Source organism: Tenrec ecaudatus, chromosome 1 (assembly GCF_050624435.1).
Source record: "Tenrec ecaudatus isolate mTenEca1 chromosome 1, mTenEca1.hap1, whole genome shotgun sequence".
Taxonomy (NCBI): domain Eukaryota; kingdom Metazoa; phylum Chordata; class Mammalia; order Afrosoricida; family Tenrecidae; genus Tenrec; species Tenrec ecaudatus.
In genome coordinates, this window is record NC_134530.1 from 31,189,653 (window position 1) to 31,212,160 (window position 22,508).

The 22,508-nt window shown below is 49.3% G+C and overlaps 1 protein-coding gene across 1 annotated transcript in view; it reads left to right on the forward strand.

The window, feature by feature from the left end:
- CAMTA1 (calmodulin binding transcription activator 1) overlaps positions 1-22,508 on the forward strand; it is a 1,074,576-nt gene that overhangs the window by 557,591 nt on the left and 494,477 nt on the right. Inside the window, exon 5 of the mRNA XM_075550584.1 lies at positions 12,508-12,643. Coding sequence (XP_075406699.1) covers positions 12,508-12,643 — 136 coding nt within the window. The remainder of the gene's footprint in view (positions 1-12,507; positions 12,644-22,508) is intronic.

The window sequence follows — 22,508 nt, forward strand, 5'->3', positions numbered from 1 at the left end:
CAAGGGGCAGATCTTACGGATTCAGCAGAGCAATAGCTTCTCAGCCTATACAAAATCTGCTGCCTCCAGGTCAGGGTCAGGGGAATGGGTTGGCAAGAGAACAGCTCCCAAGGGTCTGTGGGTCTCTAGGCGCTCAGGCTGCAGCTCTGTTGTCAGTATGGAGTTTTGGGGGGCGGTCCAGGTGCTAGAAATGATCAGATAGAGAGGGAAAGCAGAGCGCCCAGCAGGAGGAGCCGTAACTCAGAGCTGGGTGGCTACACTGACTTCTCCAGTTAGACTTTTCATTCTGTAGGATAACTAATCTTCAATTCAGCTCCCAGATATTCTATGAAGCCCTATTTAATAGCGACAGACAAAACCTCTCCCGAGCACAGTTCCTCCATGATGGTCAATGGTGGTCAGTTCCTGACGGTCTTCTCTCTTCCTGTTTTGATCCCCAAGGTGATGGATGAGGGGTGTGAGTCCCGAGTGTTTAGGAACTGTCTTTCCTATGGCATACCTTTCCAGGGCTCCCCGAGGCCTTTGGCCACAGTGGCTCCACAAAGGGGCCCTTCATACGAGGGCCCAGTTCCGGGGTATCATAAGGAACCACGAAGAGCAGCTTTGAGATGCCAGCCCTCTGCGCGGGCAGTTTACATAGACTACCGCGGATAACAGAGAGCTTGAGTCATTTGCTCAGGTGGTGCCACAGCTGTGAGGAGCTGAGCCAGCATCTTAACCCATAACAAGATCTTATTCTAAATCCCACCGCGATCTTCTTTTCTTAAAAAATCCATTACAGAAAATCCCAAGCATCTAAAGTGGACCCTGGGAGGTGCTCTGGCTGCACAATGGTTGAGGACTCTAGCAGAAAGGTCGGGAGTTCACGGACCCAGGAACTACACATGAGAAAAAAGACCTGGTGATCTACTCTCATAAAGAGGGTCCCACAGGGAGGGGGTGGGGCGATTGCTAGACTGCCATACAGGGCCGCTGTGAGCCCGAAGCCACTGAGGGCACACAAGCTGCAGCAACAAGGTAGGCACACCAGGACACCGAAAGCCCAAGCCGCACCATTCTTCAACAATGATGGCCCCCGGGGCCAGCGTGCATCATCTGCCCCAGATTATGCTGAGACACTGCACGGGCACCATTTCCTTTCAGTATTTCAGTCTGCATCTCCAAAACGTTAGGTCGCTCTAAAAAATACCCAAATACACTGGTCACCACTCCTCTACAACCCACTGGGAAAATTAATAGTAGTTTGAAATATTAGCTAGCTGGTCGCTTCAAATATATGTGTGTGTCTCTAGGTAAACATATTTACATTTATTTATTTGGCTCAGTGTCTGCCAACTGACCATGATCCAGGGCTGTTATGGCACCGAGACCACAAGTGGGTGGCTTTCAAGGACAAAGTGTATTTTCCAGCAGCCCAGGAGGCTAGAATCCTGAATACAGAAGAAGCCTCGCTCCTGCTGGCCCTCCCCTCCTCTCTCTTTCCCTTCTGCCCTCTCCCCTCTCTCCTCCCTGTCTCTCCCTCTGGGGAAAGACCTGACACTCTTTCAGCCTCTGTTCTTTGGTGGTCTTCATGGGGCATGGCACCTATCACTCCTCCCCCTTCACCCCTCCCACCTCCCTTGCTGCATCTCTGTGTATTTTACAAGTGATTGGGCTTAAGCCTTACCACCCACACAGATATGGCTGTGTGCTCATTAACATGACAAAGGAGGCCTTGTTTATCCAACACCTAGTTTGACAGGACACATTTCAACCCCTCACAATATCCAGGGAAGGGCTGCACCCTGCCCTCGTTGACGTAGCAATGCAAGTCCCCTTTCATCCATAACCACCACCCCAGGGCTCGCTCTCTTACTTGCTCTGCTCTTGCCCCCTCTCTCACTGCGTGGCTCTCAGGGACCTGGTGGAAGAAGCCTGGTCATTTGTCCGGTAAAGTTTCCCACAGTCTGAATATTGCTGACTTTATTCCCATGGCGTCCCTGACCATGTCCCCCTGCCCTCTGCAGATCCCATAGAGTGCTAGTTAGATCAAGAGGTCAGAATAATTTCAAATCCACCGCCACCCCCCCACCCCCCGCCCTTATTCTTTTTATTTTCAACAGCACTATTTGGTGGAGTTAAGTTCTTCCACTGGGAGACACAGAGCGCCTGCCTGGCTCGTTTGTGACGGCAGCAGCCCCTGACCGTCAATGTCTCCATCCAATAATTCTGTAACCGCTGAACAGGGGGCATATTTTAATTCTCTTGTTTCTTCTTCATGTATTGGCTGGACTAGAGAGAATGTCCTCCCTTTGGCGATTCGATAGAGTGTGTATCCTGGGGCAGGGTAGCTGCCTGATGCTTCCCCTTCCTCTTCAGCGTCCAACAGCGACCAGCCCAGGTTGTGTTTGTTGACTCCTTAGGCATCATTATGGACTCACGGACTTAACCGTGCTTCATGCGTGTTAATCCCCTGCAGCTCTTATTTTTATTGATGCTCACTGGCCCATCTTTCGTCAGCTGGAGCCGCTTCAAGCTGAATCCTTTTCACACTCTTTTGGCGTATCTGATACCGCTAACACCATACTGAATGGTGAACACCAACGAAAGCTTTGGGTGGTCAGGGTGCGGCCGTTCATTCTCACCACCTCTATTCACCATTGGCCCGGGAGCTCCAGCCAGTGCAGCAAGGTGAAAAGAAAACACTTTCAGGAAGAAAAGGAAGGAGAAAAACATATCTAGGAGCCCTGGTGGCACAATCGATTACACACTGGGCTGATAATGACAAGGTCAGCAGTTCGAATCTGCCAGCCACTCTGGAGGAGAAAGATGAGGCTTTCTGCTCCTGTAAAGATGTATAACCGTGGACACCCAAAGGTTCTTCAAAGAGCTCGTGGAAAATGGAATTGAAAGATAATGGCCTTTCTTCATCAACGGTTTGAAGATCACCCCCTGACACACACACACACACACACACACACACACACACACCACATCCACACCCCACACCCAACACACACGTTGTTGTGGCTATTGAATTTGTTTCATTATGACCCTCTGTACAACAGAACGGAACACCGCTTGAGCCCATTGTTGCAACCACTGTGCAGACCCATCTAGTCGAGGGCCTTCCTCTTTTTCGCGGCCCCTCGACTTTACCGAGCCTTATATTCTCAAGGGACTGGTCTCTTGTAAGACAAAGGCTCTCCATTCTTGGCTCTGTGGGAATTCTGGTTGTACTTCTTCCACGATGAATTGATTTGGTCTTTAGACCATGGTACGTTTTCATTCTTCCCCAGCGCCTTAAATTCAAACGCCTCAATTCTTCTTTGGTCTTTCTTATTTAATGTCCAACTTTAACCAGCAGATGAGGCAATTGAAAATACCATGGCTTGGGTCAGGTGCCCCCTCCTGCCTATATCTCACCTAGTATGCCTCTAGAGAGAGTGTACACGGTGACTAAAGTGAAGGATTCAAACATGAGAACAATTGTGAGGACGACTCAGCACCCGATGGCCTTGGGTTCTGTTGGACACAGGGTCACTGTGAATCAGAACAGACACAATGGCACCCGGTACCAACAACATTTAAGAATGTGTACGTATTTCACCGGGAACAAAAGCATATATGTACACACAGGGAATACTATACATCACTAAAAACCAATGCTGAAACAACAAAGCACCTCATGACACAGATGGGCCTGGAGGACACGTTGCTGAAGGAAATCAGCCAATCGCAGAAGGACAAATAGAGTGCAGTGCAGTGAGGATAAGACCAAGACAGAGACTTGCACCCCCAGGAAACAGACTGTGGAGGCTCCCAAGGGAGGGAGGGCCAAGGAAGGAAGGTGATGCAACAGAGGAGGAGGAGGGTGACAGGGAGGATGGAGGATGGAAGTCCATGAGGGGGGAGGAGAGAAATCAGGGGAGGGGGGATTGGGAGAGAGGACAGGGAGAGGGAGTTGATAAGTGGTTTGACTCTTGAGTGCAGTGCTAATTGTCTGACATATAAACTTCCCAAGCCTAATTCACAATTAAAAAATGCATTTACAAAAACATCCTATAGGAGGGAGGGGAGGGAGGGGTAAACAAGAGGAGCCGATGCCAAGGGCTCAAGTAGAAAGCAAATGTTTTGAGAATGATGATGGCAACAAATGTACAAATGTGATTGACACAATGGATGGATGGATGGATGGATTGTGATAAGAACTGTACGAGCCTCAATAAAATGATTTTTAAAAAATCCTATATGTAGAAAATTCTAAAGGATTTATACCTCTCCCAGAAAATCACACGCTAATAAATGAGTCTAAATGAGGCTACAGGATACAAGATCAATATGCAAACATCAATTATATTTTTCCATGGAATAGAACTGAACAATCCAAAAATCGACTCAAGAAAGCGATTTCCTTAGTGAGAGAATCAAACCGAATAAAGCACTGAGGGACAAATTTTAGTTCCCTAGTGCTGAGCTTCACTGAGACCCGAGGGAGTCCCATGAAAGGAGCCACCTGCCCTGTCTTTGGACTGGAGGCCGTGTATGTTAATGGATTTAACAGTGTTCTCCAAATGGATTTGCAGATTCCACGCAACCCCTCCCTGTGACAATCCCTGCAGGGGTGTGTGTGTGTGTGTGTGTGTGTGTTCACAGACACGATCGTGTGAACCATACAATTTATATGCAATAAAAGCGCCTCAAACAAATAAACTCACAGCTAATGGAGTCCACGTGGGTTCTTAGGGATGCTCTAGGGTGGAACGCCCCTGTGTGTTTCGGAGACTGTAACTCCGTGGCTCTCGGCCTTCCTCATGCTGCAGCCCTTTCATACAGTTCCTCATGTGGTGGTGACCCCACCCCCCAACCATAACATTATTTTTGTTGCTACTTCATCACTGTCATTTTGCTCCTGGGCGATCCCTGTGAAAGGGTCGTTTGAACCCCAGAGGGGTCTTGGCCCACAGGTTGGCAACCACTGTCATAAAGGTTTATGGGAGTACAAAGCCCAATCTTTGTCCAGTGGAGCAGGCTAGTCGGTTTTGAACTGCCAACCTTATGGATCGCAGCCCAACACGTAACTGCGAAACCGCCAGGCACTGCGAAACCACAGAGCTGGCCTAAATATTTTGAAAAGGGAGAACAACATGGGAGGACTTAGATTTCTTGATTTTAATACTTGCCACGAAGCTCAAACAACCCGTTTACTCACTCGATAGCCACCCCAGAAGAGGGTAAATCTGCCCCTGTGGGTTTCAGAATGGTACCTCTTTGTGGGAACAGAAGCCTCATCTTTCTCCCTAGGAGGGGCTAGTGGTTTCAAACTGCCGACCTCACAGTTAGCAGCCCAACCCACTACACTCCCAGGTTCCTCAAACCCCCCCACCCCAGGCAGTGGGATATCGGCGAAACATAGACAATGGGGACGGATTATCAAGTCCGGAAATAGAGCCTAAGTGCATGGTCCACTTATTTTCCACAAAGGTCTCCGGGGAGGGAAGACGGACGTTTTCACACTAACCAATGATGAGGAAGCAATTGGAGAGCCACATGAAAAGCAAAGCAAGTGAAGTACCTTCCTGCCTTGTCTGATAAAAGTCCACTCAAAGCGAGTCCTAGAAGGAACTGTAAGAACTGAAACGGTTTTTCAAACAGAGAAGGAAACAGAGAGAGTCCTGGGAGAGCCCAGGCTCAGTGGGGCTGCCTGTTTTTCGTTTGGTTTTGTTTCCATGTCTTTCCAATTCCCAGTTTGACTCAGTCCAGTGGTACCACTTTTCTGTCCTTTAAAAACTGGCTGATGCAGATTTGACGGAATAAGAGCAGACCTTCCTGACCTGGGACGAGGCCAAAAATAAATACATAAATAAATAAATAGATAGATAGATAAAGGAACCCACGCAAAAAAAACTATGAGCCACGACACTAAATAATGATCTATGAAAACTTGGGTACATTGAACTTCGTAAAACTTTCTTCTTCAAAAGAAATCATTGAAGAACAGAAAAACCCAGATAGGCACTGGGAGATAATAGTTGAATATGCGTCTTATGAAGGTCTCTGGGGAGCCAGTTTTCACATAGCTATTACCTTCAGGCTGTTGGGGGAACCCACCCAGCCCAGAGCACCCAGAGCACCCTGAGGCACATGGAATCACCATGTGTAGGTTGGTGTATTTGACAGAGAACTTGTATTCAGACTACGTATAAAGAGCTTTTACAGTCGACGAGTAAGAAGACAAAGAGCTCAATTAGAAATGGATGAAAGATCCAAATAGTCATTTTACCAAAGAAATCCTTTGAATGGCTAATAAGGACATGAAAAGATGTTTGATATCATCCATCATTGGCAAAATGCAAACTGAAGCCACAGTGAGATGCCACTACGCACGCATGAGGATGGCGACATTCCAGAAGGCTGACAATTCGGAAGGCTGGCGACCAAGCGGAGCAATTGGAATGCTCACACATTTCGATTGGGAATGTGAGATGGGACAGCTGCTTGGGAAGACAGTGTGGAAGCTTCATTTTTATGTAATTAATTGGACCTGTCTTTCCGGTAGGAGCTCTGGTGCCCTAGTGGGTCGGTTACGTGTTGGGCTGCTAACTTCAAGGTCAGCCATTCGAAACCACCAGCCACTCTGGGGGAGCAAGATGAGGCTTCTACTCCCATGAAGAGTCACAGTGTCAGAACCCTGTAGGGCCACTTCTACCCTGTCCCCTATGGTTCCTCTGTCTTGCAAATGAGGCATTGTTGGTGAGTTTGGTTTAGTTTGGGCTTTCTGGATTTTGAGTTCTGGTTAGGAAAGTGTTCCTCACTTTGAAATGATAAAGAATTCACCTATGTTTTATAATAGAGCATGTGTGATTTTATTTATCACAACTGATTCTCTGATCTATTTTGAATTTAGACTGGCGAACAATGTTGAGTAAGGAACCTTAGTGGCACTGTGAGTTAAACATCGGGCTGCTAACTACAAGGTCAGCTGTTCAAACCCACCAGGAGCTCCAAAGGAGCAAGATGAGGCTGTCTGCTCTCAGAAGGATTTACACTTTTGGAAATGCTATATAGGGTCACTATGAGTCTGGAACTACCTTGAGAACAGTGGGTTTGGATTTTGGTTTTTATGATGCAAGCAAATAGATTTTTCCACATGCTTATCCAGTTATCCTATTAGCCAGTTAATAGGTCTTTTAGTTAATACAATAAGTTAACCTATGAAAAGGTGTGTTTCCAAGACTACAGCTTAGTTACGCTTCAGGTTTGGAACAGAACTCACCCCTGTGTTAGAATAATTAATCATTTTTGATAAAAAAGGCAACCTTTACCCAAGGACAGGGCCTAGGACCAAGGAGGAAAAAGGAAGCATAGGGAGGAAGTGGGTTACACGTGATGATATGTTGAAGGGATTGAAATGGATGCATTGAAACCAAATATGTATAAATTGTTGAAAACTGATGATCTGTTTTGTAAAACTTTACCTAACTCACAATAAATAGTTAAAAAATACAAAGTTAATCCCTTCTCCAACAGACTTTTTCAAAGCTAACTTTCATATGTACATGTTTCTGGATTTTTATTCTGTTTTATCAGCCTACTTTTTCATGTCTCAAGTTCATACATTTAAAATCATAATGTGAGCTGATAGCTGGAATTTCTCTACTCATTGGTCTTAATTGTTGGGGGTTTTCTTGTTATTGAGGTATTGTCTGTGAGTTTGGTTTAGTTTGGGCATTCTGGTCTTGTTATTGGGCATTTTCAACCTTCCAACTTCTCTTAATAATATTCCTAGATCTAGCAAAAAATTCAAATGGGATTGCAATACATTTAGACACTAACTTTGGAAAGAGTCACATTTTCATCCTCGTAACTCTTCCTAACTGAGAATATGCTGTTTCTTAATTTATTGACATCTACTTCTGTGTCTTTTAGAAGTATTTTTTTCATTTGTTTTCTTTTTGAATTTTAGGAATCTTTTGCTAAGTTTCTGCCTAGGCCTTGAATTTTCTTTGTCTCTATACTGAATGGGTTTTTCCCCATGATTTCTTCTGGCTTTTTGTTTCGATATAGCACACACATAGATTCTGCAGCGGTGCCTGTGGATATAGGCAGTTAAGCACCTGCCAAGAGATTACCTGTTCAACTCCTCCCTAGAAGCATCTCGGAACGCAGACCTGGGGATCTGTTTCAGAAAGGAAACTGATCCTGGGGTGCAGCTACGTGCTGGACCCATGGGGTCCCCATGAGGCACAGTCAACTGCATGGTAACTGACCACAGCTGTCACAATAAATTTATAGCTTCATCTTATACCTGCCTTTCTACTCGTTCTGTTTATGGTTAGTTTTTCCATTGCCCCCATAGTCTCCTTACCAGAGTGCAAGGAAAATTCTGTTTGGTTCTACTGGTTGTGCATCTCGCAGGTGAGAGGAGGACTTGGCGAGGGGCTTTCTCGGTCAGCATGAAGTTCCCTTCGGCTCATTGTCTCCTGCTATTCCTCAGCAAGGGGGGGCCTTGGGTTGTTTTCCTGAGGCTCTTTGTGAAGCGGGTAGTCTTCATCCAGATGCTCCCAGAAGGACGTCCTGAGATGGGCCTCGGAGTGCCAGCTGGTGATCTGGAAGGCAGTTCCAGGACACAGCGGCAAGGGAGCGGGCGAGTCAGAGAGAAAAGGAGGGGTGCAGACCGAGGGCTCCCATTTCAGCGTTCACTGTGGACAACCTGAGGTTAATGCAGCACAGGGGTCTCTGCGAGGCTGAGGAAAGCAAGTCTCAGGTGCATCCAATCACAGGGCCAAGACTCCTGGATACTCACCCTGCTGGCCATCTTTGGGTGAGGGGGATGCTGAGGACATGCTGCTCTAAGTTGGCTGGCAGGAATCCTGCTCAGAAAAGTACTGGCTGCAGAGCCTTGGATTTTCATCTAAAATTGGGCATGACAGCGGTACTGACCTCACAGGGTTAGTGTGAGCATGCCCCAAATAGACATAGATATTGGCATTGATACAGATGTAGGTGCCATTATGGGTGCAAGTGTTGATCTTGTTGTTCATGTAGATGCTGGTTCAGCTCGGGTATAGATGCCAGAGCTGGCTTAATGTCGGTGTTGGCGTGGTTGCCAGGCATAGACATAGGTGTCAGCGTCATTGCGGTGTAGATGTCGGCAGCTTTCAGTGTGCATGTTTGTGTTGCTATAGATGTAGGTGCCAGGACCTGTGTTGTTACCAGACAGATACTGGCATCGGTGTCGGCATGAATGTTGGTGTAGGGGCAGCGATTTATTTCATGGCAGATGTTGGTGCCAAAGCTGATGTACATGTTGGGGTGGGTGCGTCATGTCAGTGTTGGTGTTGCTATAGATGCTGCTGGTCTAGTAGATGTTGGTACAGGCACAGGTGCCAGTGGTTGGTGTACATGTAGATGTAGGTGTCGATATTGTGTTGATACACGTGGAGGTGTATATATATATAAACAGGTGTGTATATATAGAGATGTAGATATAAATATAGACATATGTAATTATGGGTAGAGATATAGATATGAATACAGGTCGATATAGATGTAAGTATGGGCATACAGATAGAGATAGATATGCCTCTGTCAGTCCTGCTTGGCACATAGTAAATGGCCACTAACAGGGATGATGGGTGGTGAAGTGGCAGGGCCCCCTGGCCTCTTTTCATTTCCGTCCCTCCTCCACACAGTCCCTGCCCCCCCCCCCCCACTTCCCTGCCCTTCTCAGATGGGCATCACCATTTGTGTTCTCAGGAAATGTGTTCCAGTCCTGCCTTTACTGGTCCAGCGTGCCCTCCCTCCTGTTTGGCCCAGAGCAGCCTCCTCCCATGCCTCCTTTTTATCTTTTCTGGTCTCCGACTGGCTCTTGTTTTAATTCGAGGACTGCAATACGTTTTCTCTGCCTTTGGGGGGGTGTCAGTCTGTCTGCAGTGTGCCCGATTTTCCTTTGCCATTCCCCTCCCACATCACGCAGAGCAGAGGAACGTTTTAATAAAACCAGATTGGTGGATTAAAGGCGATTAGGTTGCTCATTATTGCAAGTTAAAATGATGACTCCATTTATTAATGCCATTTAAGTTGGACACTTAAGCTCCCTGTAGGATCGTGTCCTGTTGAAAATGTCCAAGGACAGGACCATTCTCAGCATGGCAGAGGGTGGGTTGTCGGAGGAATATGGGTTTCTTTGGATGGGTGTACGTAGGTGTTTGAGGTGATTCATTTTATCTGGGTCGTACCAGTTGACGTACCAGTTGCAATGTGGGACCATTGCCTATAGACACCCCTCCTCGCGTATGTTTGGAGCTATCAAGAGGCTGGGGCAATTCACAAGCATGCGTGTGCTCCTGAGAAGCTGGGGGAGATGAATGTGGCACTGACTTCAGTGGGTACATTTTCTGGGTCCAGAGATGTCCCTGCCTACACTCTCATGGACATCTTCCTCTCTTTGGAGAAGAAAAGGCAAACGCACAGATGTGTATTTGATCGGGAATGTTCTTTTGCTTACTTGTAGGCTGCGGTCTCAGGCACAGTGGTTGAACTTGAAACGCATTGCTGCCCAGTTCACTCTGACTCCTGGCAGCCCCAGGTATACCAGAGGCAACTGTACACCTAAGCTTTCTCGGGGACTGATTTTGTTTAGAAGAGATTACCGGCCTTTCTTCTAAGACTCCTGTGGGAGTACTTGAACCTCCAACCTCCCTACTAGTTGCTGAGCAGGTTAACAGTTTGCACCATCAAGGGACTACTCAGGGGCCCTTCAAATCGGACTGATCAGGGTGGGGAGGGGCTCGAGAGCTCTGGCAATTAGGTACAAGTATCTCTCGCAGAGAGGGAGTGAAAGAGGCAGGCAGAGCTGGTCCCATCGGCAAGCCTTAGAAATGGAGGCGAGTAGGAAGGTTTTTCAGTGCAGCTTTGTAAATGGGAGACAAATGCCGTCGGCTGACAGACAGCATTGTGACAAGTGTGCAAAGCTGTTTCCCGATTGTTTTAGTCGGTACAGACTTCGGGAGGAAACCAACACTGACAACAACAGTGATGGAGAAACAATGAAGTCTTTGGAATCACTGTTGGAAGTCTCTAATTTCCAGTGGAATGGCTGTTTAGTCATCATATGGCTGCTGGATGACATTGTCGAGCTAGGTGGGAGCTACAATTAGCTGCTGTCATCCTGGCACGATTTCTCCCCCTCCCTACAGACAATGGAATATTAAGACATCGATAGCTCCATCGTCAGAGTCCAAGTGCCACACGGCCCATTGTTCAAAGGAAAGAGCACGTGGAGGCTCTTGCCCGAGCCTACGGGGAGGGAGGGCCTGATCATTTTCTTACCTCTGCTGTAGCAGGGACTCATGAAACCAGCTCACTTCAGATGCAGCCACTTCATTTGCCTTATTTGTGTAAAGAGCTGTCTCACCTTGGCCCAGAGTGAGATGGAATGATGCTGTCAGCCTCTGCGCCCGCCGAGTCCCGGGGGGGCGGGTGAGTGGGGGCAGGTAAGACAGAGCTGACCATGGAGGTGGGCGGTGGGCTGCTGAGAGAATCTCTTTGGGAGGTTGAATCTGCCCATCCCTGGTTAAAAAATAAACATAAACAAACAAAAACCCCTTGACTTTGGAAGCTGTTTGCTGGAGCCGGTGCCCTGAGCAGCCCAATGGGATTCAGTCTTTGCCTTCTGGGCATTCCCCACCCCAGACAAGTTCCCCCACGTGGCCCTGCTGTCCTCTGCGCTTGATGCATGAAATCTTTTTGGAAAACCAAAGCTTCTTTCCAGTTATCCTTTGATCCGGCGCGAGGACAGAGGCCCCACTTGCTTAGCGAGCAAGAAACACTTTTCTATAAGATACGGTGGCTGTGGACCCAACGGCTGCATTCACCTGGCAGGCTCGGAGCTCTCCGACAGTTGAAGCCCAAATGGGAAAGAATCGGGTACTTAGCTCGCTTGAGAAGGACGCCTGGTGATGATGCGCTGTATCTAGTGGTAACCTAAATTCGGGCAGTGAATCAAGAGCATCTGGACTCTGTGGCTGACTCTTCCATTGGTCTGTTCTTAACATAGTCATCTAGCATCTGCGTTAAACTTATTTATTTCCTAAGGTTGGGTGATGGATTAAAAGATGTGCAGAAAATCCTTCTACACGAGATAAGCTATTGCAGGCTGCCACGGCCCCCACCCCCCACCCCTCGGCTCTTCTTGCTTTCTCTCTGTTTTGCCTGCTTTTTAGAGCGGAGAGCAGGCCCCCACGTCGTATATCCCTATTAGCCGGTGGCTGTTACGGAGGGGATGTGCTTTAAGCCCATCACGGGCGCATTTAATTCATTAGGTGCCAAATCCACAAGCAAATATTGGCTGCCCATAAAACACGGTTAATCCAGGGAGCGGCGATGAAAGGTGAAACGTATGGTCCCACAAATGTGGAATATTGCTTTCCTGTAGAGACTTTTACTGGCTGCGGTATCTTTCTTCATAAATGTCTCTCTTGCTTCGTTCGTTCTCTTGGTAACGTCACCGTTTGTTGTTCCCAGACCGCAGAATGGCTCTATGATACTCTACAACAGGAAGAAGGTGAAGTACAGGAAGGACGGGTACTGCTGGAAAAAGAGGAAAGACGGGAAAACCACCAGAGAAGACCACATGAAACTGAAGGTCCAGGGAGTGGAGGTAAAGATCGACGGACGAGCTTCTCTTGTTCCCCAGATGCCGCGTCCCGCTTGGAGACGAGTATAGAATGCCTTGAAAGAACGTGGCGGCGGCCCCCTCCGGCCGTAGAGGTCTTGTTTGCCAAGGAGCTGGTTTCCTTTCTTTTATCCCCCCCCCCCCAACCCCCACATGCTGGCCTTGTGGTTTGACCAAGGTGCTCATGTCCTAGGCCGTCACGGTGTAGAGACTCAGATTTGCAAGGTTTCTGCAGAAGCGCTTCTTGTGTTGGTCCCAGAAGTCTCTGGGTGCATGGAGAGTGTGGGAGGCTGCAGAGGCCCGGTCACCTCTGCCACCGTCCCCCAGGAGCCTTGATTCTTCACCCAGTGCCTCCTCCCTTGACTGACAAAGGCTTCCATCCCTGCATGGGTACCTCACGTTCAGAGAGCACCCGGATGTTAAAGGTGACAGCAGAACAAGGAGACAGAAAGGGGGGGGAGGTGATTTTGCAGGGCTGCGGGGTCAATGGGTGCTTCAAACATCTCAGGGTCTGGTGGATATTCTAGGGTTTGGTCACTGGGTGGAGCCTGAACCAGGGGGCAGGTTGGTTTCTTAGCTTTGGTTCCACCCTCCTGGGCTCTCATCCTGGGCAGCCACTGGGAACCCCCTTTGGCGCCTCTTCCCCATCACTGGGTGGGTGTCCCAGAGGTGGAGGGAGAGGGCAGGACTTGCTGACCTAGGGCTCTGCCATCCGCACTGAGCTACCTGTATTTCCGGTGGGCACAGAGTAGCGTCTGGGCATCTGTGGGCATGTTGGGCCCCTCATTGATCTATAGCTAGGATGGTAAGCCCACTTGCGCTCAACAGATTGCCCCGAGGCGCTGACGTCTCTGGTGACACGCTTTGTCACGACGACTTCTTCAGTGTTAATCATGTGCTTTTATGGCTGTTAAAAATAGCATCAAATGGCTTTTATTATATTACCCCACAGAGAGAGATAACTTTGGTTTTATGTGGGTTTTTTCCCCTTTCTGGTACCTAATAACAATGCTTTATGGTGACGAACAAAGCAGACTCCCCCTCCCCACCTTCTCCGGTGCTCGCTGTTCGCGCAGTGGGCTTTAATTGACTGCATGGGACATTAAAATGCAGATTTCCACCAACACGCCACGCAGCTCGCTCAAAACCATCTCCAGGACGGTGACCATTGTTGCAGGGAGGGAGGCATGGGACCCTGTCTCCCATCAGCATAGGTAGACAGTGAGGGGAGGCCAGGAGGGGCCCAAAGCAGGAGGTGCCCGGTGGCCCTGGGAGACCGCCACCAAGAGGAATTCTCCCGGGAGCAGCCCAGCCGGCACCCTGGAGGCTGCGGGCCCGCTGTGCTGCATCCGGGGTAGTGCGTGAATCCGGACGTTTGGGCCATGAATAAGAGCAGAATGCTTCCCTGGCAGTGGCTCAGAAACCCAGCATCTAGATAGATAGGTAAATAAATAAATAACTAGATAAATAAATAGCCACACTGTTCATTTTCTCCCACTCCCCCACCACCCCCGCCCCAGGTTGTAAATTAGAATTGTCACCAAACAGAATCGGCATGATTTATGGCTATTTTTAGCCCGTATTTGTGTTTCGAGTTATTTGTGGCTCTCATGCTTACAGACTAATGAGTAGACACATGTGCGGGGGCGCGGGGGACCCATGAAAGAGGAGGAGGAGGAGGAGGAGGAGGAGGGCAGGGGAGGAGGAGGAGGAAGAGGAAGAGAAGGAGGAGGGGAGGAGGAGGAGGAAGAGGAGGAGGGCAGGGGAGGAGGAAGAGGGGGAGGAGGAGGAAGAGGAGGAGGGCAGGGGAGGAGGAAGAGGGGAAGGAGGAGGAGGAGGAGGAGAAGGAAGGAGGGTTTGTTCCCAGGACACTCCAGGAAAGGGGCTTGCAGAACACCAGGAGACTGGCTCCCCTGTTCTTAGTGAGCCTTGTGGTGAGTGGCGACTTCCCATAGGGTTCAGGGGCCACAGGAGTGGGGGCAGATCATGCCTTGGCCCCATGGGATGGTGGGCAGCGGAGGACCCTCCTGTAAGTCTGCCGGCAAATATTGGTGGCGGTCTACCATGTGTAAGCCCTGTGGTGGCTGCAGAGAAACCAGAAACCAGCTGCGTTCTTGCCCCGCTGGACTCGTGGTCAAAGGGAGGGGAGAGTCATGCCCACGTGGGTGTTGTTCGGCCTTCAGATTAACGCCAACTCAGCAGCACCCGCCCAGGGCAGAGCAGAGCTTCCCCACAGGCATTCCAGGCTGTGACCTTCAGAGCAGCCTGCTACCAGGTCTTTCTCCTGCAGGACAGCTGGGTGGGTCCTAATCATCAGCCAAGCACTTCCAAGGTGACCAGGCGTCCCACTTTTGGAGGGGCAGTCCAATTTTTAACAATTTTCCCCACGTCCCGCAGCATTTTTAAAAAGTCCTGATTTTTGGAAAGAATGCACGGAAAGCTAGGGTGTACGGTTTTTGGCTGCCATGTGGCTATTTCGCCAGGATATGAGTTTTATCAATGGTGTCCTGCTGGTGTCCCTCTTTACCAACGTTAAAATCTGGTCACCTAATTAACCACTGCCCCATTGAGAAGTCCCATAAAGGTCATGAACAACTCAGTGAGGTGCACAAACCTCAGCTGATATACAGGGCCGGGGAGTTCAGAGTTGGCGGGGTGGTGGAGGAAGCTTCCTAGTTGTCAGCACATCATCTCACAGTCATCACGTCGATGATCCTGTAGGACACGGTAGAACTGCCTCCCTGTGAGTTTTGGAGTCTATAAGTCTTTACAGGAGTAGGAAGCCTGTTCTTTCTCTCTCAGAGGGACTGGTGGTTTCAAACTGCCGACCTTGCAGTTAGCAGTCACTCTGTTCCATGGGGGCTTCAGTGCTGGGCTTTCAGAAGCACATTGGCAGGCCTGACCTAAGAGGTACTGCTGGGTGGATTCAAACTGTCAGCCTTTCGGCTAGTGGTCCAGAGCTTATCTACTGGTGCCACCGAGGAGCTCCTGTTGTGTGGCTTGCCTTTCTTCCTTAGCGTAGTGCTCTGAATCAGCTCGAGGTTGATAGAGCTCCTTGACCTTTATCTGCTCTGTTAATACAAACATGTACGAGGGCTCTCGTGGTGCAGTGGGTTAAGCTCATACCCACCAGCTCCTCCATGGGAGAAAAATGTGGCCATCTGTCCCCCAAAAGATCAACCGTCTTGGAAACCTTCAGGGACGGCGCTGCTCTGTTCTGTAGCGTCGATGTGAATTGAAATAGACTGACAGCAGTGGGGTTTGGGAGTACAGACTCTTGAGCCATCCCCCTGTCTGCGGTTGTTCTATTTTTTTTATCCCCCCCAACCCCCATCCCCACACATACACAGCAGGGACAGAACCTCAATTCTTCCCAGATTTTTAGCACTGCGAACACAGCCTTGATAAATATCGTCGTTCATGTCTGCTTGGGTGCACGTGCAGCCTGGACTGGGGATTACTGAATTATGAGATCTGAGCAATGGCCTTGGATGGTGCAAATAGTTTATTCTTAGTTGCTAATCTAAAGAGGGGCAGCTCACACCCACCCCGGGTGTTGAGGGAAAAAGGCCTGCCAATCTGCCTCCAGAAAAACGTGTTGTTATAGAGGTGATTCCTACTCACGACGACACACTATGACAGAGTAGAATGTCCCCATCGAGTGTGCTTGGCTGTGATCCTTCCATTTCTGTCTCCTGCCAAGTGGCTGGATGGGTTTGAACCATCCACCTTTCGGTTGGCAGTCAAGTCCATAACCATGGTGTCACCAGCGCCCCTACCAGTTGAGAAAATCCCATGGAGCCTTCTGTACCGTAACTCGGGGTCAACATGAGTCAGAATCAACTCGATGGCTGGGGGATGTCTGGTCTTTTGGAAGAATGAGCATTTTCAGTTTTACCAGAAACTACCAAATCACTGTCCAGAGTGACTGTACCATGGAAAGCTCACCAGCTGTGGGGCATCACCAGGCCCCTACCCCTGCCAACATACTAGCGACGATGACACCGTGTTAGGGTTGAACTGGAGTCTGCTGGCTGGAGCGTTCAGACAAGTGACCACTGACTCAGCACCCACATCAAGGGGACCATGTGCTGAGTGAAGCAGACAATGAGTCACATGGTTTGGGCTCTGTGGTTTTGTTTTGTTTTTCCACCACCTGATTTCATTTCCTCAGTTCAAGGGCACGATAAAGATATTTGGATCTACCGTTTAACATATAACTTGCTATAAGCCTTCCCCCAGGCCAGGAAAACATTCAGGCCTACTCAGGAACAACTCAGCGGTATAGCTCCTTTTGTTCTCCATGTCTGGGGCCCTGGATACACAAGGCAACTCAAAGGCACATTGATTTTCTCCACCAGAGACAGGCTGGGGGCAGTCGCGTTTGAAGCTGATGAGCTGTTAGTTCCGTGATGGGTTGTCCTGTCTGTAAGCCAAGGAGAAGCAGCCAGCTCAATCAGCTGTCCAGTGACACTGGGCACCGTGGTCAGGAGGTCGGCCAGGACGGGGGTTGGCAGGGAAGAAAGAAAAAGGAGGTAGCTGGGAAGTCCTCTGTTTTACGGATGAAACCTCCGCCTGTGTGAAGTGGCTCCTCCATGCAGATTTAGGCCTATCAGCCTGTTGGTTTCAATGCACTGGCAGTGAGTTTGGTGTGGGTTTAGTGCAGTGACTAGGCGCCCCGGGGCTGTAGTAGTTACATGCTTGCTGCTAACCTCAAGATCAGCAGTTCAAAACCACCAGCAGAGGAAAGACAGGCTTTCTACTCCTCTAAAGAGTATCAGACTTGGAAGCCCACAGGGACAGTTCTGTCCTATCCAACAGGGTCACTGTGGGTCGACATCAACTCGAAGGCAGTGAGTCGAGTGTGGTGACCCCAACGGTGGAGATGATGTGGGGGTGCAGCTGTCCCAAGAGCAGACGTCAGGTCGCATGTTGTGATTGGCCACCATGGCAGTCCCATCCCATGCCCAACAGGGCGGACTGTTCCTCACCATCTTCGTGAGGGCTGGCGTCTGGTTGGGGCTATGGTCTCAAGCTGTCTCCTTGAGGGCTCCCCTGTATTCGCTGACCTTCTACCGAACGTGATGATGTCCTTTCCGAATGGATGAGAGCTAGCAAGGAGCAGCGGCAGAGTCTGCCGGGGCGGGCTGGGGATGGAAAAAGGTCTGGAAGCCAAAGGGGACCCCAAATGCGACAGGTCAGTATCCCTCCCAGCACCGTCCACCACATCAGACTGTTTGCCTTCTGGGCCTGGGCCTCTCTACTCTGATGCACGGTGCACATGGTGGTGACAACCCCCTGATGGGACCCCTCGGACTGTCAGTATGTAGAGGCTGGTGGTGCCATTGCATGGCATGTGGACAGCATCGACAAAGCCATCTGTCCGAGACGGTTCCACGATGGACTGGAAGCTCCTGGCCTGGGCCATCTGCCCAGCAGAACCGCCAGCCATCACCGCTGACTGACGCTTTCAGTAGGGAAAGGGAAGTTCATTGCCGTGCTGCTGACCCCCTTGGGCTGTTGGAAAGGTAGGTGGACGCCCTACCCCCTCCCGCCATGAACTGCCAAAGAGCCCAGGGCCGGTCCTGAGAGCTGCAGCCTGAGGACAAGGTTGGGGTTTGGATTCCACCTCATCAGAAGAGACGTTCTTTATTTGGACATTTAGACCATATATTAACCCACCCACCCACCCCCCTCAAAAAAAAAAGAAAAGAAGAGGAAGGGGTGTGGGGGGGGAGGCGTCTCTTTTCAAAGCAGGAATGATATTGTAGTCACTGCATTAGGAATTAACAGGGCATGAAATAACGGTCGGCCTCGGGCCTGAGCCAGATCATCTCAGCTCTGCTTGCAGCCGGAAGATAAATCGCTATCTGGCTTGTAGCTGATGGGGAGTATTTAAAATAGCCACCATCCACATGGATGGGGCCCACGTCGAGTTTGGGGGGCGAGCCCCGAGGAGGAAGATCAGGGGGAGGTGAGCGTCCGGCTAGTGAAAGCGTGGGCAGCAGGCAGCAGCGGCTCCCAGAGCTCAGGCCAGCTGCCAGATCATTTCCATGGCGGTCCTTGTGGCGCTCTCCATGGTCCTGGCCACCGTTGTAAGAGGCGTAACGCAGTGTCGTTAATAGAGTCTCTGCACTGTCCGTTTCTGAAGCGCAGCTTATCCTTCCGAGTAGGGACTCAGCACTGCCCTTTGAGCAGTAGCTTCCCATTGCCTTGGCCCCCAGGCCCCGGCAACCTCTGCTCGCCCTCTCGGACTAGACCCTTCGAGGTGTGTGATAGCAGGGGAATCACACAGAGTCAGCCCTTCTGTGTCTGAGTGGTTTCGTTCAGCAGCGTGTTTCCCCAGTTCATCCCCCTCGTGGCACGGCTCGGATCTTCCTTCCTTGGCCGGGTGGGCTCATTGTGTGAACAGAGCACGTGTTGGTTAGTTGCTTATGTCTTCGTTGGCGCTATCTTTTCGCGATGACGAGCAAGGCTGTCCTGAACATCGGTTGCATCGGTGGCAGTCCTTGCTTTCAATGCCCTTGGGCATATACCTAGGAGTGGAATTGCTGGGTCACGTGGCAGTCCGTTTTTTGAGGAATTTCCCAAGTGAGTTTCCCATTTGCCCCATATTACATCCCCACCAGCAGCTCACAAGGTTTCTGGTTTCTCCACATCCTTGCTCTGCTCAGTTCTAAGTTCCATGCACCCCCATCCCCACTCCCACACCCAACGTTTTATTCTGAACATTTCCAATGGCAAAACCGAAGGTTTAAATTTTTTTTTTTTACACAATGAATTTTCATACTACCCCTGGGTGGAATGGGTTATGCGTTCGACTGCTAACTGGAAGGTTGGCGATTCAATACCACTAGTCACCTCTAGGGAGAAAAATGAGGCTTTCTATACCTGTAAAGATTTGCAGCCTCAGAATTCCACCAAGACAGTTCTGCCCTGTCTTATAGGGTGGCAATGAGTCAGCATTGAACCAATGGCAATAAGCAACATCTAGGTTCTGCTATTAACATTCTTAAATGCTTTGCTTTAATCACACTTATCTATCTGGCCACCTTCATTCATTCCGTAATCCTTAATATTTTATGAATTTCAGAGTGACTTCCAGATATCACCTGTACATCCCTCTGAATACATCAGCTACTGTATCTTTAGTCAAAGCGACTTCTTTTGCCGTGTATTTTCTCGTAATGTAAAATTTACATAAAATGCAGTGTATGGATCTTTTAAAAATCCTTTAAACAGTTTTATCGACGTTAAATCCACACACCATACAATTCAGTGACTTAACGGTATTAAACAGACTTGTGCCGTCATCACCACAATCAATTTTAGACCATTTTCTTCATTCTTGTACTCATTATTATTAGCCCCCAATTTCCCCCCACCCCCTCCTGCAATAACCCTGAGGAATGATTGACCCAGACTCTGCCTGTATAGACTCACTGCTCTTGGATTTCATATCAAGGAAAACATACAAAACAAAGCACCCTCATTTTAGGGTTTGGGACAGCAGCCGTGTTGGTGAGTGTGACAGGACACTCACTGTGGTTGTGCTCTGTATTTTTTGGTGTAGAATTTGTCGTGATTATGGATCTTTGGTCCGTGGGCGTGCGATTTCACTCGACTCCCTTTCAGCCTCACCCTTTGTCCCACTATCTAATACTGTAGAGTGTCCCATCGCCAGCCCCTACTTTCTTCCACTTGTAGATCAGCCATGCTTTAGTCTGGTATTATTTATTTAATCTTCTCTGTATCGTTCCGATTTTGGTATATGTGCCGCCGAAGCAGGCGCAGCCTGGTATTTTTCTATCTTTCCACACAGAACTATCACTCTGATCTTCTGCAGCTAGAAACAACTCCCTCCTTCTCTGCACTGGGATAGCACTGTGTCTATAGCCAACCCGACCCATCCAATGCCATCGAGTCAATTCCGACTCATGGCAACTCTGTCTTCAGCTTCCTCTATATTAACTCTGCCCTGTTCAAGAAACGCATACTAAGCATCTAACCTGTATCTGGTGTCTAGATACTAGAGAGCTCTTTGTTACAAGCTGCTGTTTGGTTTGCCGTTGACTCAGGGTGACCCCATGCACAACACAACAAAATGCTGCCTGATCGATCCTGCCCCATGATCTGCTATGACTCAGCAGCCATTGTGCTCCCTGGGGTCTTTGCTGGCTGATTTTCAGAAGTAGATAGGCAGGTCTCTTCCTGGTCTACCTTGGTCAACAAACTCCACTGAAACCCTTCAGCCTCCGCTGACTGCTGGTTCCTGACTGTGTATGAGGTGCATTGGCTGGAAATTGAACCTGGGTCTCCTGCATAGAAAATGCGTGACCCCTGCATCTAGACACCCTGTTGGGTTCGGGTTTTGTAAAGGAAAACAACACACAGAATCGTACGTGAGAAACATGAAACTGGACGTTTCAATACACTATGGGAATTGTTCAAATCGACTTTCGAGTATTCTAATGAACTTGTCTCCTTCTGTTTACTAAAGGCAGTGCCTGGCTCAGTACAGACCCCCGGGCCTTGTAGGTCAGCATAGAGATCGGCTGGCCGAGGACATGCTGCCTCAGGCAGGGCCTCCTTGCACTTTATCCCCACCCTGTGACTCAGTCATGATGGGTCTTTTCCTTCACAGGGGTTGCACATCTGGCACTTGAACCAAGCTTAAAATCTGAGACAACCTCTTCTGCCTGGTACGGAACACTGGTGGCTGGCATGGTGGCCAGTGGTCCCGTCTCATGCCAGGATGGGACTCGTCGGTAGAGTCTGTGTGTCCAGCCACACCTCCAAGGATCTCCTGGGGGCTCCTCAGACTCCAGTCATCTCGATTTCTGTGTAGCATTCTGCCAGTAAGCTAATCAGTTAGAATTTAATTTCCTGCTCCCTGGATGGGTTTGGGTCGGATCAATTCAGGAACGCAAATCCATAGTCTTTCCTTAATTTCTAATTACTTAGCATCCCCGGTGACATGTCTCTACCTAAATCATATAATTAAAATTTTAACTAATAAATAACCCTAAACTAGCTAGCTTTTCAAACTGCAACAGCCGATGCTTCTGTTCCCATTCCACTGGGTTCCTAGATGCCTTGTTGGGTCCCGGGTTTGCTTTTCACCCGAAGACCCCCTCTTTCCCAACTAACACCAGTGACCACAGTGATGACATCCTTTGTGGCCACTTACTGACCACCTGATCCTGGTGCCCCTCACTGTTTGAGCATCACTTCATGTGATAAGCATCCCCCCTTGCAGGTACTTTTATTGTCCCTGAGGTCCCTGGGGGGTACAGATGGTTGGGACTTGACTGAAAAGATTGGTGGTTCAAGTGGACCCAGAGGTACTGGAGCAGAAAGACCTGGCCATCTGCTTTCCATACAGATTACAGGCAGGAAAGCCCACGGAGCAGGTCTCCTCTCTGACACAGAGTTGACGTGAGTGGGAAGCCACTCAACAATGATGGGTGTGGGCTGTTGTTGGCCCATGTTTGCAAGATCGAATTCACTTCAGAGAGGTTCAGAACTCGAACCAAGGACCCCTAGCTGGTTTCACAACAGAGCCAATAAACCTTTCTGCATCTGTCTGATTCCAAAGTCCCATCTTCCCAATCACCATGGTTCACATAACATCTCAATCCCCAGAAGGTGTGTGCTCCTCGTCCACAGTATGGGAGCAGAGTTTAAAGTGTATCACCCAGACCCTGCTCACTGGTCCCAAATAAGACTGGGGATCAGACCTTCAGTCGTAGCGATGGGGAGTCCCTAGGTGCTGTCAACAGTGAACACATGCAACTGCTCACTGAAAGGCTGGTGGTTTGCGTCCACCCAAAACTGCTTCTGGAGAAGG